Genomic DNA, 14,418 nt, shown 5'->3' with positions numbered 1-14,418 from the left:
TGGCATCACCGACTCGATGGACATGCATTTGAGTAAACTCCAGGAGTTGGTGATGGACAGGGAGGCCTGGTGTGCTGTGATTCATGGGGTCGCAAAGAGTTGGACACGACTGAGCGACTGAACTGAACTGAACTGAATATTCCATTATATATGTGTACCACATCTTCTTTATTTCTATGTTGATGGACATTTAGGCTGATTCCATATCTTGGCCATTTTAAGTAGAGCTGGAGTGAACATTGGATGCACATTTATTTTCAGGTTAGAGTTTTCTCCACCAAATGCCCAAGAGTGGGAATTCTGGATCACATAGTAGCTCTATCTTTAGCTTTTTAAGGAACCTCCATACTGTTCTCCACAGTGGCTGCACTAATGTACATTCCCACTAGTGGTGTAGGAGCGTTCCTTTTTCTCCACACCCTCTCCACCATTTATTACTTGTACTTTGTAATGATGGCCATTCTGGCTGGTGTGAGGTGTATGCTGTGGTTTTTGGTGGAGAAGCTATCTTTGTTGTGGTACTAGCTCCCTGGTGATGGAAAGATAGGTATCAACAATTCCTGTGACTACTTGCTTCTTCCTCCAAGCACAAGGGAGAGGGTCTCTGAAGGCCCCTGAAGCACAAATTCAGGCAAGGATGGGATTTAGCTGCTAAGCCAGACACTGGCCATGTGCTCACCTCCAAAACTGAGGTGGTTCCCCAAGCTCGTCATTTGCTCCTGGGAACAAACGTTGCAGAAAGTTGACAAAAGAGGGGGAAATGGATAGTGAGAAAATAAGCACTAAAGGGATGCAGGTGGATGCACAGAGTGCCTGGTGTGCGGTGGACACTGAGGTCTGGTGAACAACGGTGCCGTTCCCAGCAGACTCCAAATGCACTGTTCAAAACAGCAATAGATGAGTCACCACCTAACCTGGCAGTGACCTGACACTCACCTTGAAGCAGTCCTCAAGGGTCTTCTACTTGGACGACCTGCACACGGTGAAGGATGAGAGATGGGATGGGCCAAAGGATGGGAGCCACAGGAGAGGCTGGGAAGAACTTCTAGGCAAGTCCAGTCCCAGGACACCTGCCCAGGAAGGAATGCTGTGCCAAGGCAGCACATGACTTGGAATGAATCGGGCTTTCTTCTGCCTCTACCTGATTCTAAAGCAATCCAGATTCATTTGTATTGCAAACGACATTGGGAAGAGCCTCTTAAAAGGAGGCAGAAAGCTAAGCTTTATTTCACCCTTTACCCTCACCCTCTGCCTTAGTTGGGGCAGGAAGACCTCAAGCCACTCCTGGGGACGTTCTGAGGGAAGGGGAGGGACCTGGGACCTGAGAGCAGAAAAAGGCCCCCCAGTAGGACTGGGGTCCTTGGACTCTAGCGCCCAGGCCAGCGGCCTCTGGAACCAGATTCCTGGGTCCTCGCCTAGGACACAGAGATCAGGTGGATCCCCTGAGCCAGGGCTCGGCCGGTTCACAGGAGACTCGGTCAGCGCTCCCCAGAATCCCCTTGCCGAATGCAAACTTGAGCGTTCGGGCACAAGGCGCCGGCGACCGGCTCGGTCCCGGGGAATGCGGGAGGGAGACGCACTCCTCCCAGCCCTAGACTGCCCGCCGAGGATGGAAGCGTCCCCCGAGCTCCCTCAGGGTCCCTCCGGGAGCGCGTGCCGGGCTTTCCCTGGAGGAAACTCCTCCTCTCGCCGCCTTCACCCCGACCAGCCCCGCCCGGGACAGCCGTTCCGGTCCGTCCCCTCCCTCTGTCCGAGGTGACCCGGGACCGGCGCTTGGGGGTGTTGCCCTGGGCGCTCGGACACCGCCTCCCAAGATTAAAGCGAGAGCCGGGGAGGATCGAGGACTCCGAGCCGGGCCGAGGAAGCAGCGAACTCCAGAGGAGGCGGAGGAGAAGGAGGAGGAAGAAGGGGCGAGGGGAGGGGAGCTGCCCCGGAGGGCAGCAGGTAAGTGGCTCGCGCGACGGGTTCTCTGTGCTGGAGATCCCGGGAGCAAGGGAGGACCTGGGCGCCCGGGCTGGGTGAGAGTAGCGGGAGGTGAAGCCAGGTGTGAGCAGCTCCGGCCCGGTAGTTCCGTCCTCCCGCCGTCTGGACGCACTGGGCTGAGCCGAGCAAAGCGACCTGCGTGAGGTCAGGAGTGTTCCGAGCGCCTGGGACGCCTTGGCATGGGAGTCAGAGCCCCCCAGGCTGCTCTTTTGGCATCACTGGGTTGGTGCAGGCTACTCTGCCGGTCCTTAGCCAATTGGTAGCCGGAAAGGTGCCTCGGAGTGGGTCCCCTTGGCTGAAATCGGCTCATGCTCCCCTGGCCGCTTTAGCTCCGAGTTGGGAACAAGGGGTGCGCCTTTTCCCTTCGAGGACGAGGACGGAGGGAGGGTTGTCCATCCGCTTCTTTGTTTCGGGAAAATCTCTGCAGCCTCGTAGTGTTACCTGAACTGCTTCTTGGTTCCCTCCCAAAGTGGGGAGAAACTGGAAACTCTCGGAGATGCAGGGAGCGATAACGCCGGCGCGGCGGGGGCGGGCCTGGAGGGCCTCCGGGCGAGGTGCGAACCGCTCGGTGGCCCCAGGAAGGCAATTCCCACAACACGGGCCCCAGTGCGGCGACCCGGAGGCCACGATCAGGGCTGGGCCGCCTGGACAGCCGGCAACGCCCCCCGCCCCTGCTCCGGTCTCCTGCGCTTCCAGTGAGGGAAGGAGCGGTCCTGGTCTCTCGGCTCACACTCCATGCCAGGGACAAGGCCGGACACCTGGGCACTTCGGCCCACTGCATGCCATCTGGCAGGACCCCGGGCCATGGCACCGCGGCTGAACGCACCAGCTTGGCAGTGGGCACCGATAAGAATTGCCTTATGGCCCCAAATTCCGCACTTCCAGGCCCCAGAGGGGAAGCACGGGTTGCGGGCGGCTGCCTGCCCTGGCGTGCTCCCCGGCTTTTGGGAAGGGCCCACCCCGCCGGTGATCCCAAATCCGGAGTTCAGTTTCGGACGCTGAGGTGGCTGCAGGCCGATCAGGTGGAATCCCAGTGGATCGTTTGGGAGGGAAAAGAGAGTGACTGGAGACCTGCCTGTCGGGCAGGGGTCACCCGGGGCTCGCCTCTAGCCTGCGAATCCCGCCCGATTCCCGCCGGATTCAGACCCGCGTGGTAGTACCGGGCACACAGCAGGCGTCCTGGGCTCCGGGCTGTAGAGAGCCAACCAAGTGATGGAAAATTACAAAGGCTGCTAAGGAGAACTTCAAGGTGTTTAGAAAACCTGAAGTGAGGGGAGGGTTGTTGACTTAGCCTGGGAGGTCTCGGAAGGTTCTCCAGGAAGTGGGGACTGAGCCAATCTCCCCTGGAGGACGGTGGGGGCTGGGAGTGGGAGCCGGGCTTGCATGACAGCTTCCTGGGGGCGCAGGCGCTGCTGCTGCTGAGTGAGGTGCAGGGGTTGGGGAACCCAGGGAGGCGGTGGAGGTTTGCTCCCCCCTTCCACAGCTTTTCCAGAGGTGGGCCTGCCTGCATCCCCCACCACGGCCAACCTTACTGGACCCTTGAGGTCAATGTGAGAGGCCAGGGCAGCACCAGCAAGCCCACACCACAGGAGTCAGGGAGCTACGGGGCGGGCTCCTCCTGGAGATTGACTACGGACACCTCCCTCTCCGCTTTTAAAACCGTGAGCTGGCTAGCAGCAGGAGTCCTTTGTTCTTGACTGGGAGGTTTGTTTGTTTGATCCCCAGCAATGCCTTTCTTATTGACACCTCCAAGGTCAGTCTTTTTCCTACAAGGTTGTGTAGTTGCCTGGAGCCTACAGGGCTCAGGATTGCTTGCTGATTGGCTTCTGCTCACCCTGGGTTGCTCCACCCTGGACTCCTGCGTTAATTGTAGGAGAACATTGGGTTGCACCCCTGTTATCATAGGAACAGCCCATGTGGATGTGGCCTTTACTTCCAACTGGGCATCCTTCCAGGCTCTTTATGATGCATGTAACTCAGTTGAGAGCAACTAAGGCAGTCGGGAAATAACTTGCCCCAGGTGATCCCATGACCTGTAGGGAGATCAGGGGATGCAGGCAGGCCAGATGGCTCCAGGGAAGCTTTGTGAGGCCTGGAATCCTCGTGGGAAAGGGGGTGGCTCTAGGGCCAGGCTGACTTCCTCAACATCCAAGAGCAGAGCCTCTTCCCTTCCCCCTCCCCGCCAACACCTGCCCCGCTGGCTCCGAGCTGCCCACTTCCAGGGTGACCTGGGCAGGACAGCTTGCCCCTTTATGGGGCAGTGCATAGGGTTGACCGTCTCTGGTGATGTGGCTGAGGGTACAAACGTCTTGTAGGCGGTGAAGCCTAGACACGCGAAGGACACTATAATGGTTGTTGCGGAGACTCGACCCAGCCTGGGACACGGGGTCTACCAGGATGTGTAAACCAGGGCTCCAGGCTGGTGCCTCTCACTCTTTTCCACCTAGGCCTGTGGCAGGAGTCCTGGGGGCCTCTGTGACCACTGGGGATCATTGCCCTGGTTTCAGTTGCTGCATCAGATTCTGATGGAATAGGAAATCTATTTTTCGAAGCCCTCCAGAATTATGCAGTCCTTAGGCATGGAAGTAGAAAAAAGAAAGGCGACTGGGTCAAAGTAGTGTCTGGTCAGCTTTGCTTAATTACGGAGGGGAAGCCGGCTCTGTTGGTGTTGGGGTGGGGGCACTCAGGGCTCGTCCACCTTCTGCTGCTCTCTCAGCTCTGGGTCTGCTGGGTGGTCTTGCTTCCCACAATTGCTCAGTCTTTGCTACCCTTCCTGGCACCCCCAAGATGAGCTAAGGGGCTTCTGGGGAGGGAAGAGGTGTCACACACCTGGGTGCTGAGATGTGAATTGGGCCAGGCTTGGTGAGTCCCTTCCTAGCTTGAGGTTGGGGATCCCTATGTATAGGCCATTTTGGGGGATCTGGCTTGAAAGCCGCTCAGGACTGTGGGCCTGGATGTGGGGGAGGGAACTCCCAGTGCCCCTGCCCCCACCGTGCCGATGGCCAGCCTGGTCCCAAATGCAGTAGCAGAGGGCTCAGCTGATCACACAGACAGGTCTGAGGAACAACCCAGAGGCAGAACTCGAGATCAGGAGGAAGGGGAAGTGACCTCTGACTTGGTCTGCCCCAGCCACTGGACAGAGGTCCAGAGAAGAGGAACCAGGGGCATGAAAAATGTCATGGGCAGTCTTAGAGACATCCAGGAAGAATGGCAGACCCTGATTTTCTGGTGGACATGTGGGCAGCTCCTTGAACTGTGAACAGTGTGAATCTTGAAGAGGGCAGGTGACTCAAAGCAGAGCTTTATGCTTGTTAGAGGTCAGTCAAGGAGAAGGAGGGAAGGACTTGCCATGAGTGGAAACTCCAGGCATTTATGTTGTGTGTAGGGGTGGGGTGCAGGAGGGACGAGGGTGCAGAAATGTTATAAGGAAGCAGGAAATGTTTGAAAGGCATGGAGAAGGAAATGGCAGAGGAGCCTGGTGGGCTACAGTTCATGGGGTTGCAAGGAGTTGGAGATGACTTAGCAAGTGCTGTGCTTAGTCGTTCAGTTGTGTCTGACTCTGTGCAACCCCGTGGACTGCAGCCTGCCAGGCTTCTCTCTCTATCCATGGGGATTCTCCAGGCAAGAATACTGGAGTGGGTTGCCATGCACTCCTCCAGGGGATCTTCCCAACCCAGGGATTAAACCCAGGTCTCCCACACTGCAGTCGGATTTTTTACCATCTAAGCCACAATGGAAGCCCTGAAATTCACATTAATTCTTGCAGCTAGCTGCATGTAAATAGCAACAAAAGCTTAAGTTTGGATGCTACTGCAAAGGCAGAGTGGACAGAATCATTGGGAGTTCCGTTGGCCTTCTAGTGGATGTCCATTAGAGAAATATTTTCTAGGGAGCTCTGATCTGGAAGATGAGATGAAGCCTAGGCTTTTATGATGGCTTGTTTGGATGTCACCTCACATCAGCATCGCTTTAAGCTCCCTGATTTCGGAAGGGCCCTCCTGGCAGGGCAAGCACCTGGCCTCATCTGGGACTCGATCTGAACACCAGGCATGTGGAGCCTGTGTTTTCTAGGGATAGATTTGTGTTTCTGACCACAAAATATAAAAGATCATCCTGTCTGGCCTCTCAGCCAGTTTGGTTCTAGAATGTGCTGTAGACATAGCCTTCCAGCGTTGGATCAGACTTTTTTTTTTTTTTGGTTTGAGGAACTGTTTCTCACAAGGGAACCCAGTGGATACTGAAATTTCCTCATTGTTGGAACTTGGTTTCCCTGGATTGAGTTAAATCTGCCCTCCTGATATTTCTGACCTTTTTGATCCTGAGTTCTTCCTTTGGATCTTCACACAAAAAAATTGAGTCCTTTTCCCATACATCAGTCCCTTAGCTATTGTCATTATGTTATTCTGGAGGGCTCATCCTGTGATGGGCATGGTGTTAGGCCACAAACACATTTAATCTGGACAGAACCCCATTTATCTGCTATCCTTGGGTCAGGAAGATCCTCTGGAGAAGGAAATGGCAACCCACTCCGGTATTCTTGCCTGGGAAATCCCATGGACAGAGGAGCCTGGCGGGCTAGAGTTCATGGGGTTGCCAAGAGTTGGACATGACTGAAGTGACTCAGCACGCATAACCTGCATGCATGCCCATTTCACAGATCGACTCAGGCAAGTTCTTCGAACCTTAGACAGTGGCTTTTGTACTTTATCGCGGGACTGGCCACCTCTCCAGCCTGCCTGCTGGCATTCGGTCAGTTCTGTGCACCTGGACCTGTGAGGTCACTGACATCCTCAATTTGGCGTCTGCTTTGTCCAGCTGCAGGCTTTCTGGCTCTCTCTGTCTTAAATTTCATCTTACTCATTTGGCCTTTGGTGGGATGCAAAAAAAAAAAAAAAAAATTGGAACACTTTCTGTGTATGGTACAAAACTAGACTGAAGAAAAAAGGACCAGATTCAATTCCTGCCCTAAAAAGTTTGCAATCTCGTTTGGACAATGAGGCATTCATAGAAAAAGAAACTTGGATGATGCAGGCAGTGCCTCTCCTGAGCGGCTCTCTCCCTCCCTCTGTCTTTCTCATTCCTGCGTCAGTCACTGTGTGTGCCATTTCTCTGATAGTCTTATATCTGTTTACATTGAACTGTTAATTCAATCCACCACTGTCTCTGTTAACTCCCCTCTCCCAGTGCATTTTGTGAACCTCTCCACATGTAAGGTGATTGTATGCAGTGGCTGAGACATAAGGAGCTCCACTGGTCATGGACCCTCAGATAGGGAGTATCTGTTGGTGGTGTTTGCTTAGAAGTTTGAAGAAGGCACACCGAATCTGAGGTCAGGAAGGTGGGGTTTCTTCCACCCGTCACGCCTCATCATACAACTGGTGTCTGGAAGGCATTAGAAGGGGCCCAGTGCAGGCGCCATACATGAATGATGTGTGAGGGAAAGTCAGTGGAGCCTTCATAATAGGGAAAACCCCTGACTCCTGCTTGGGCATCAGTATCTACCTCTCTGACCTCATTTCCATTGGTTTGGTAGTTTTCAAAATAAATCTCCAGCAAATGTGTTCTGAGGTCCAGAGTAAAGATACTGTAAGGAGGGACCCTCCTTGTCTAGAAATAGCTTCATCACGTCATGGGAGACTGGTGGTATTGCACAAAACTGTCCTGATGAGTGGTGGCCGGGCAGGTGACTCGAGGGTTGAGTCAGTCCCCTGAAAGGAGAGCCCAGGGTGGCCCAGGACAGTCATGCTCTGTTATGTGACTCAGTGGGCGACATTGAAGTGGAGGCGTGCCAGGAGCAGCAGGACAGAGCTTCGCCTCACGTGAGTCTTGGTCACTTTGGGGAAAAGCATTTCCCTGAGGCTGGCTTTCCGGAATCAAGAGCACTCATGGGTGTCCTCTGATGACCGGAGAGAACATTCGAGAGGCGGTATTGTCTCTGCCATCTGGATTGTCTTGTTCCTTTCAGAAACCAGCTAAAGAGAGTTGCTACCTCGTATGGGAGTGGAATTGCCTGTTTGGGAAATTAATCACACAGAACGTGATCCCCTGGTCTTTTTGGACAGCAGTGCGTCTCCATCAGATCCAGGTCCCAGGGGAGACCTTTCTTCCTTCCTTTGTCTCTGGCCACCGAGAGTTAGGCTTCCCTGGTAGTTCAGATGGTAAAGAATCTGCCTGCAGTGCAGGAGATTTGGGTTCAATCCCTGGGTCAGGAAGATCCCCTGGAGGAGGAAATGGCAACCTACTCCAGTATCCCCCCTGCAGAATTCCATAGAAGAGGAGCCTGGAAGGCTACAGTCTATGCGGTTTCGAAGAGTTGGACATGACTGAGTTACTAACACACACACACACTGACAGTTAGGAGCACTCCGACTCGTCTTCCCTTCCAGAGTCCGTGGCAGCCCATCTGGGCACATTTGGTGTCCTGGGTCCTCAGGATCTGCCGGCTGTGGGATCTCTGGGTGAGAGAGGATTGTGCTGCAGTTATTTCTGGGTGCTGGGCTTTTAGGGGACAACTCACGGCTGCCTGGTGCCCCTGAGCTCCTGGCTTCCTGGTCTCACTGTTTGGGATCTTGAATGACTAGGGAGCATGGATTTTGGGCACTGATTCATCACTCCTTTCAGAGGGCTCTTAAACTGGGAGAGCCGCCAGTGAGATCAGATTTTCATTTCCTGAAACTCCAACCAAACCTATAACTGGTGAGATAGCTCAGAGGCCCGGGGAGTGCCTACCACTGAGGGCAGAGAAACCAGCGGCGAGAACCTTGGCCGGGGCAGGACTCACCTGAAACTAATCCAAGGAAGGTGCCAGCTTTTACTGCTTAGACGAGAGGATTCTGTGCTGCTCTCAAGTCTCAGGAACGTCTCTCGTTACAGAGCAGAAGTGGGAAAGGTTATTAATATGTGATCATCACACCCACGTAAAGATGTAAACATCATGTATATTCTACATGCTGATCTCTTCCTCCTGGGTATGGGTCAGGTTTTTTCCCTCATACCTGGAACCATGTTGACTCTTTTTTTTTTTTAATCTTAAAAAAAAATCTCAAAGCTGTCAGCATGAACTGGTTCTTTTATTTTATCTTTACATGAAAAGTAAATGAATGATCTGGTACATCTTTCTTGTGACTTGTTCAACAAGTTTTCCTGAGATTAAACACCCTTACTTATATTTTTATTTATCCAAGTTAATGTTTGAGGTTTTTTTAATGTGTAATGAGTCAAATAATAATTTTGCTTGGGACTCAGAGAGGCAGTTCCAGCAGGAGCTCCAGTACATTTTTCAGAGCTGGTGGATTTCTTGTTGGTATCTTGGGCATTCTTTCCAGATGCAGATCTGCGAATCTATAAATACTGCCAATCAGGCCCATCCTGCCTCTATGGGCTGTTCAACATTTATCAGCTTTATGATCAATTTTAAGAGCTTCCCATGTGGTGCTAGTGGTAAAGAATCCTCCTGTCAATGCAGGAGACTCAAGAAATATAGGTCCGACCCCTGGGTCAGGAAGATTCCCTGGAGTAGAAATGGCAACCCTCTCCAGTAGTCTTGCATGGAAAATTTCATGGACAGGGGACCCTGGTGGGCTACAGAGTCAGCTCTGTATGTACAGCCTTGATGTACTCCTTTCCCAATTTTGAACCAGTTTGTTGTTCCGTATCTGGTTCTAACTGTTGCTTTTTGACCTGTATACAGGTTTCACAGGAGGCAGGTAGAGTGGTCTGGTATCCCCATCTGTTTAAGAATTTTCCACAATTTGCCTCCTTAAGTAGGTTTATTCCTTAGGTATTTTATTCTTTTTGTTGCAATGGTAAATGGGATTGTTTCCTTAATTTCTCTTTCTGATCTTTCATTGTTAGTGTGTCGGACTGCAAGAGATTTCTGTGTATTAATTTTGTATCCTGCGACTTTGCTGAATTCATTGAGTAGTTCTAGTAGTTTTCTGGTGGCATCTTTAGGGTTTTCTATGTATAGTAAGAATCATGCCATTTGCAAACAGTGACAGTTTGACTTCTTCTTTGCCCATTTGGATTCCTTTTATTTCTTTTTCAACCCTGTATTGGGTGCCACTGTTATCCCCTCCCCTTCCTTTTTTTTAAAATCAGGTTTGTAAACACTATGTTACATTGCGAAAAAACCTCTTATACTAAATAAATACCAAACTACATTCTTCTGAAAGATGCTTCTAGTATGTCTTAGATAACTTCTGTATTATGTACAGTGAAACCACTTTTAAAAAGCAGTGATTTAGGCAAACCAACCCTAATGATTCCTTAAACCATTTCCCTTTTTACAGACAAGGAAACTGAGGCCCGGAAGCATTATTAGACTTGCCCCCAGGTCCTGGCTAGTGTGAGTGAGTTTGGTTTGGATCCAGAGTCTGGTCCCAGGAGTCATGGGCTCAACCACCCTGCCGTGCTGCCCTCATCGGCTGCGCACCAGGCACTTTATGGATGAAAGATGCTCTGACCAGATCTGCCAGCTTTGAAGCCCAGAGCTTTCTCACCCGGGACAGGTCCTGTGGATGGGTGGTTGTGAAGGCTGTTTCTTGGAGTTACTGTTTGATCAATTCAAGGCTTCCAGGAGTGGTGGACAAAAGCCATTATTTGCTTATGATGGGAAGAGTGACATCAGATGGGCCTTTACTATAAAGCTTTTTATGTTGATGGTCTTCCTAGACACCACTGTTTAGAAACGTGTGCAAACAAAGTGACCAAGGGCTTTATATTTTGTGACCAGTTTCCTTATATATTGATAAGTATATTGTATAGGACTTCCCAGGTGGCTCAGTGCTAAAGAATCCGCCTGCCAACGTAGGAGACACAGAAGACGCTGGGTTCAATCTCTGGGCAGGGAAGACCCCCTGGAAGAGGAAATGGCAACCTACTCCAGTATTCTTGCTTGAAAAATTCTCTTGGACTGATATCCTTAGAAACCACTCAAATGATTAGTCCTGAATTTCCTTCTTTTCTGGGTTTGGGAATAGTAAGTGGAGTATCAAGTGAGTTTAAATGTGTTTTATAGAATTATTACACATTTGTGTTGGTTAAGGTTGCAGTGACTCCTTGTGGCTTATTTGTATGTGTGTGTGTGTTTTCTGCTTTTTAAAATTTATTTATTTTTAATTGAAGGATAATTGCTTTACAATATTGTGTTGGTTTCTGCCAAGCATCAACATGAATCAGCCATATGTATACATATGTCTCCTCCCTCTTGAACTTCCCTCTCACTTCATATGGCTTGTTTTTTTTTTTTAAAAAAACTACTTTATTTATTTATTTGGCTGCACTGAGTCTTGCTTGCAGCACACAGGATCTTTAGTTGCGGAATGTGGGATCTAGTACCCCTACCAGGGATCCAACCTGGGCCTCCTGCATTGGGAGTGCAGAGTTTTAGCCACTGCACCACCAGGAAAGCCCCTGATGGCTTATTTGAAAAGTCAGGTGTGGCCTCCATCTGGGTCTAAGCTCTAGACCACTTCGGGGAGGGGGGAGTGGACTGCTGCTCCCTTCTCCCCGAGGATGCTCTGTAGGGAAGAGCCACAATATCTCATCACATCTGCCACTGCTGGGGCATGTGAGGTATCTGCCTGCACTCTCAAGTTAAATCCTTATGCACACAAGCCAGTGTGGTGGCTGCATTCGCTTCTGCCCGACATCCAGAGAGGTCACTCGCCCAAGGGCACCACGAGACATGGCACTGTCAGGAGGTGACCCAGGGCTTTGCCCTGCATCACTTCTGCCGAACCTGATGGCAGAAAATTCCCCATGCCTGTTTCATTTTCAATGGATTCTTATTTTGGTGGAGGCAATGTTGGGGAAGACTGGGCCTCTCAGTGGGAGCAGGGTGAGTGAGGCAGGCCCTGAATGTAAGTTACAAGCGAGCAGGTCCCCAGCTCCTTCAGGATGGGCAGCTGTGGGTGCAGGTGATGAGGTGAAGGTGAAGGTGAGCAGGTAGAACCACCGTGGTTGTGGTGAGAGCTGACTGTCACCCAGGACCTCTTCTGGTTCTTTCCCGTCTCATCTCCCGTAAACTCACCGGCACAGAAGCAAAACAGTCCTGTTGTTCTTTCCTCTAGGTCAACTCGAACGTTCCAAATACCTCCCTTTACCCGATGCTGCTGATAACATCAGGATGGCTTTAAACTCAGTAAGTGGTTAATCATTACCTCCCTGGCCTTGCCCTGTCCTGGGTTCCTTCTGCTCTTTCCAGCGGCAGTGTGTGCTGGTCAGCACTGTCAGAGCTGCTTGCTGGATGCCTGAGCCCCCTGGGATGCTGTGAAGGCATTCCAGGGTTCAAGGGTGAGCAGGAGTGGGGTGCAGGGAGCCGCGTGGCAGTTGTGCAGTTGCTGGGGGTGTGTGGGGATGAGGTTCTTCCTGCTTTGATCAGGATGAAGCAGGGGGCAGGGGTGAGATGTGGGGACAGAGGCAGGATGGTGGTGAGAGGGAGTGTGTGTGTGTGTGTGTATGTGTTAGTCGCCCAAGCATGTCTGATTCTTTGTGACCCCATGGACTGTATGTGGCCCACCAGGTTCCTCTGTCCATTGGTTTCTCCAGGCAAGAATACTGGAGTGGGTTGCCATTTCCTTTTCTAGGGGATCTTTCTCACCCAGGGATTGAACACGGGTCTCCCACATTGCAGGAGGATTCTTTCCCAGTTAAAAGAGAGTGCCTGTGACACCAGTGGCCAGCAGAGCACAGTGTAGCCTCGCTTACTGGTAGCCTGGGAGAGGCCGTGGCTGAAGCAAAGGGCTGGCCACCCCTTCCTGAAATACCCCCCGCCCCCTCCCCACACTTTGGATACAAATGTACCTTACATTTGAGCCTCTTAATGAAAGTGAAAGAAGAGAGTGAAAAAGCTGGCTTAAAACTCAACATTCGAAAAACAAAGATCATGGCATCCGGTCCCATCACTTCATGGCAAATAGATGGGGAAACAATGGAAATAATGACAGACTTTGTTTTCTTGGGCTCCAAAATCACTGCAGATGGTGAATGCAGCCATGAAATTAAAAGATGCTTGCTCCTTGCAAGAAAAGTTATGACCAACCTGCTGCTGCTGCTGCTAAGTTGCTTCAGTCCTGTCCGACTCTGTGCAACCCCATAGACGGCAGCCCACCAGGCTCCCCCATCCCTGGGATTCTCCAGGCAAGAACACAGAGACAGCATATTAAAAAGCAGAGACATTACTTTGCCTTCTCATGTATAGATGTGAGACTTGGACTATAAAGAAAGCTGAACACTGAAGAATTGATGTTTTTGGACTGTGGTGTTGGAGAAGACTCTTGAGAGTCCCTTGGACTGCAAGGAGATCCAACCATGCAATCCTAAAGGAAATCAGTTCTGAATGTTCATTGGAAGGACTGTTGCTGAAGCTGAGACTCTAATACTTTGGCCACCTGATGCAAAAAACTGAATCATTGGAAGAGACCCTGATGCTGGGAAAGATTGAAGGCGGGAGGAGAAGGGGACAACCCTTCTCACAGCAGAGGGTGAGATGGTTGGATGGCATCCCTGACTCAATCCCTGACATGAGTTTGAGCAAGCTCCAGGAGTTAGTGATGAACAGGGAAGCCTGGTATGCTGTAGTCCATGGGGTCACAAAGAGCTGGACATGACTGAGACTGAACTGACTGACTGGCTGTTCCTTCCCCATCGCATCTCACTTATCATCTTACATTTAGATTACTAAAAGTTGTGGTTGACAACAGAGATCTCTCTGTTTGGAAAGCAGACCTTCACTTGCCCCGTTCCTGTATTTGATAGTTTCCATTGGATCCTTTTAAAATTCCAAACCCATGTTACAGGAACTCACAGGGTTAGACCGCCGTGCCCACTGCCACCTTTCCTGGGAAGGTCACCATGTTCTCAGATGCTTCAGATGGAGACCAGATGCCTGTTCTGCTTTTTGGCCTCTGGCTTCCTCATTTAGATAAGAGATTACCTTCTGTTCTCCCTTTCTGTTACTGCTCTGGTCTTGGGTGCAATCTTCGGACTCTGGAAGGGGCACGTTGGTGAGTTATTAAACTCAAGATTGGCTCACTGTTTTCTAACCACGCTGCCCTGGAGGCCTCATTTAAAATTCTCAGCATTAAGTCGCCTATGCTCAGAATACTAGTTTTCTCTGAGCTCTCAGTCAACAAGGAACAAGGGGAGGAATTACAGAGTGGGGAGGAGTGTTGCAAGTGGACGCTTAGATAAGAGGGCAGGTGTGGCTCCCAGGGTGACCTAGCCAGTGGGTGGTCTGTGGGGGCAGGAGTGGGTCTGAAGCACAGCAAGTTCACAAACTCCTGGGGTCCCCAGTGGCCTTGGGGGGTCAGGATTTGGAAAGGACAGATTTTAAGTAGGCATAAGGGGAGAAGAGAAGTGAAAAAAAGAAAAGAAAAACAAGTAAAACCAAAATTAAAAGGCAAATGACAAGCTAGAAAATACATTTTAAAG

The 14,418-nt window shown here is 51.1% G+C and overlaps 1 protein-coding gene across 2 annotated transcripts in view; it reads left to right on the top strand.

The window, feature by feature from the left end:
• The first annotated feature begins 1,775 nt into the window (after window positions 1-1,775).
• The window catches only part of TMPRSS2 (transmembrane serine protease 2), a 44,991-nt gene continuing 32,348 nt past the window's right edge, over window positions 1,776-14,418 (top strand). The window contains exons 1-2 of one of the 2 annotated variants that reach the window (XM_070376475.1): window positions 1,776-1,944; window positions 12,057-12,127. In XM_070376475.1, the coding sequence (XP_070232576.1) occupies window positions 12,113-12,127 (15 nt within the window). In that variant the 5' untranslated portion in view covers window positions 1,776-1,944; window positions 12,057-12,112. Of the gene's footprint in view, window positions 1,945-1,972; window positions 2,128-12,056; window positions 12,128-14,418 lie in introns of those variants that run through there. The other variant, XM_005893019.3, reaches the window with a different exon arrangement.

This window comes from Bos mutus, chromosome 1 (genome assembly GCF_027580195.1).
Source record: "Bos mutus isolate GX-2022 chromosome 1, NWIPB_WYAK_1.1, whole genome shotgun sequence".
NCBI lineage: Eukaryota > Metazoa > Chordata > Mammalia > Artiodactyla > Bovidae > Bos > Bos mutus.
The sequence above is the reverse complement of the archived record's forward strand: the minus strand, read 5'-3'. Positions and strand labels throughout refer to the sequence as shown.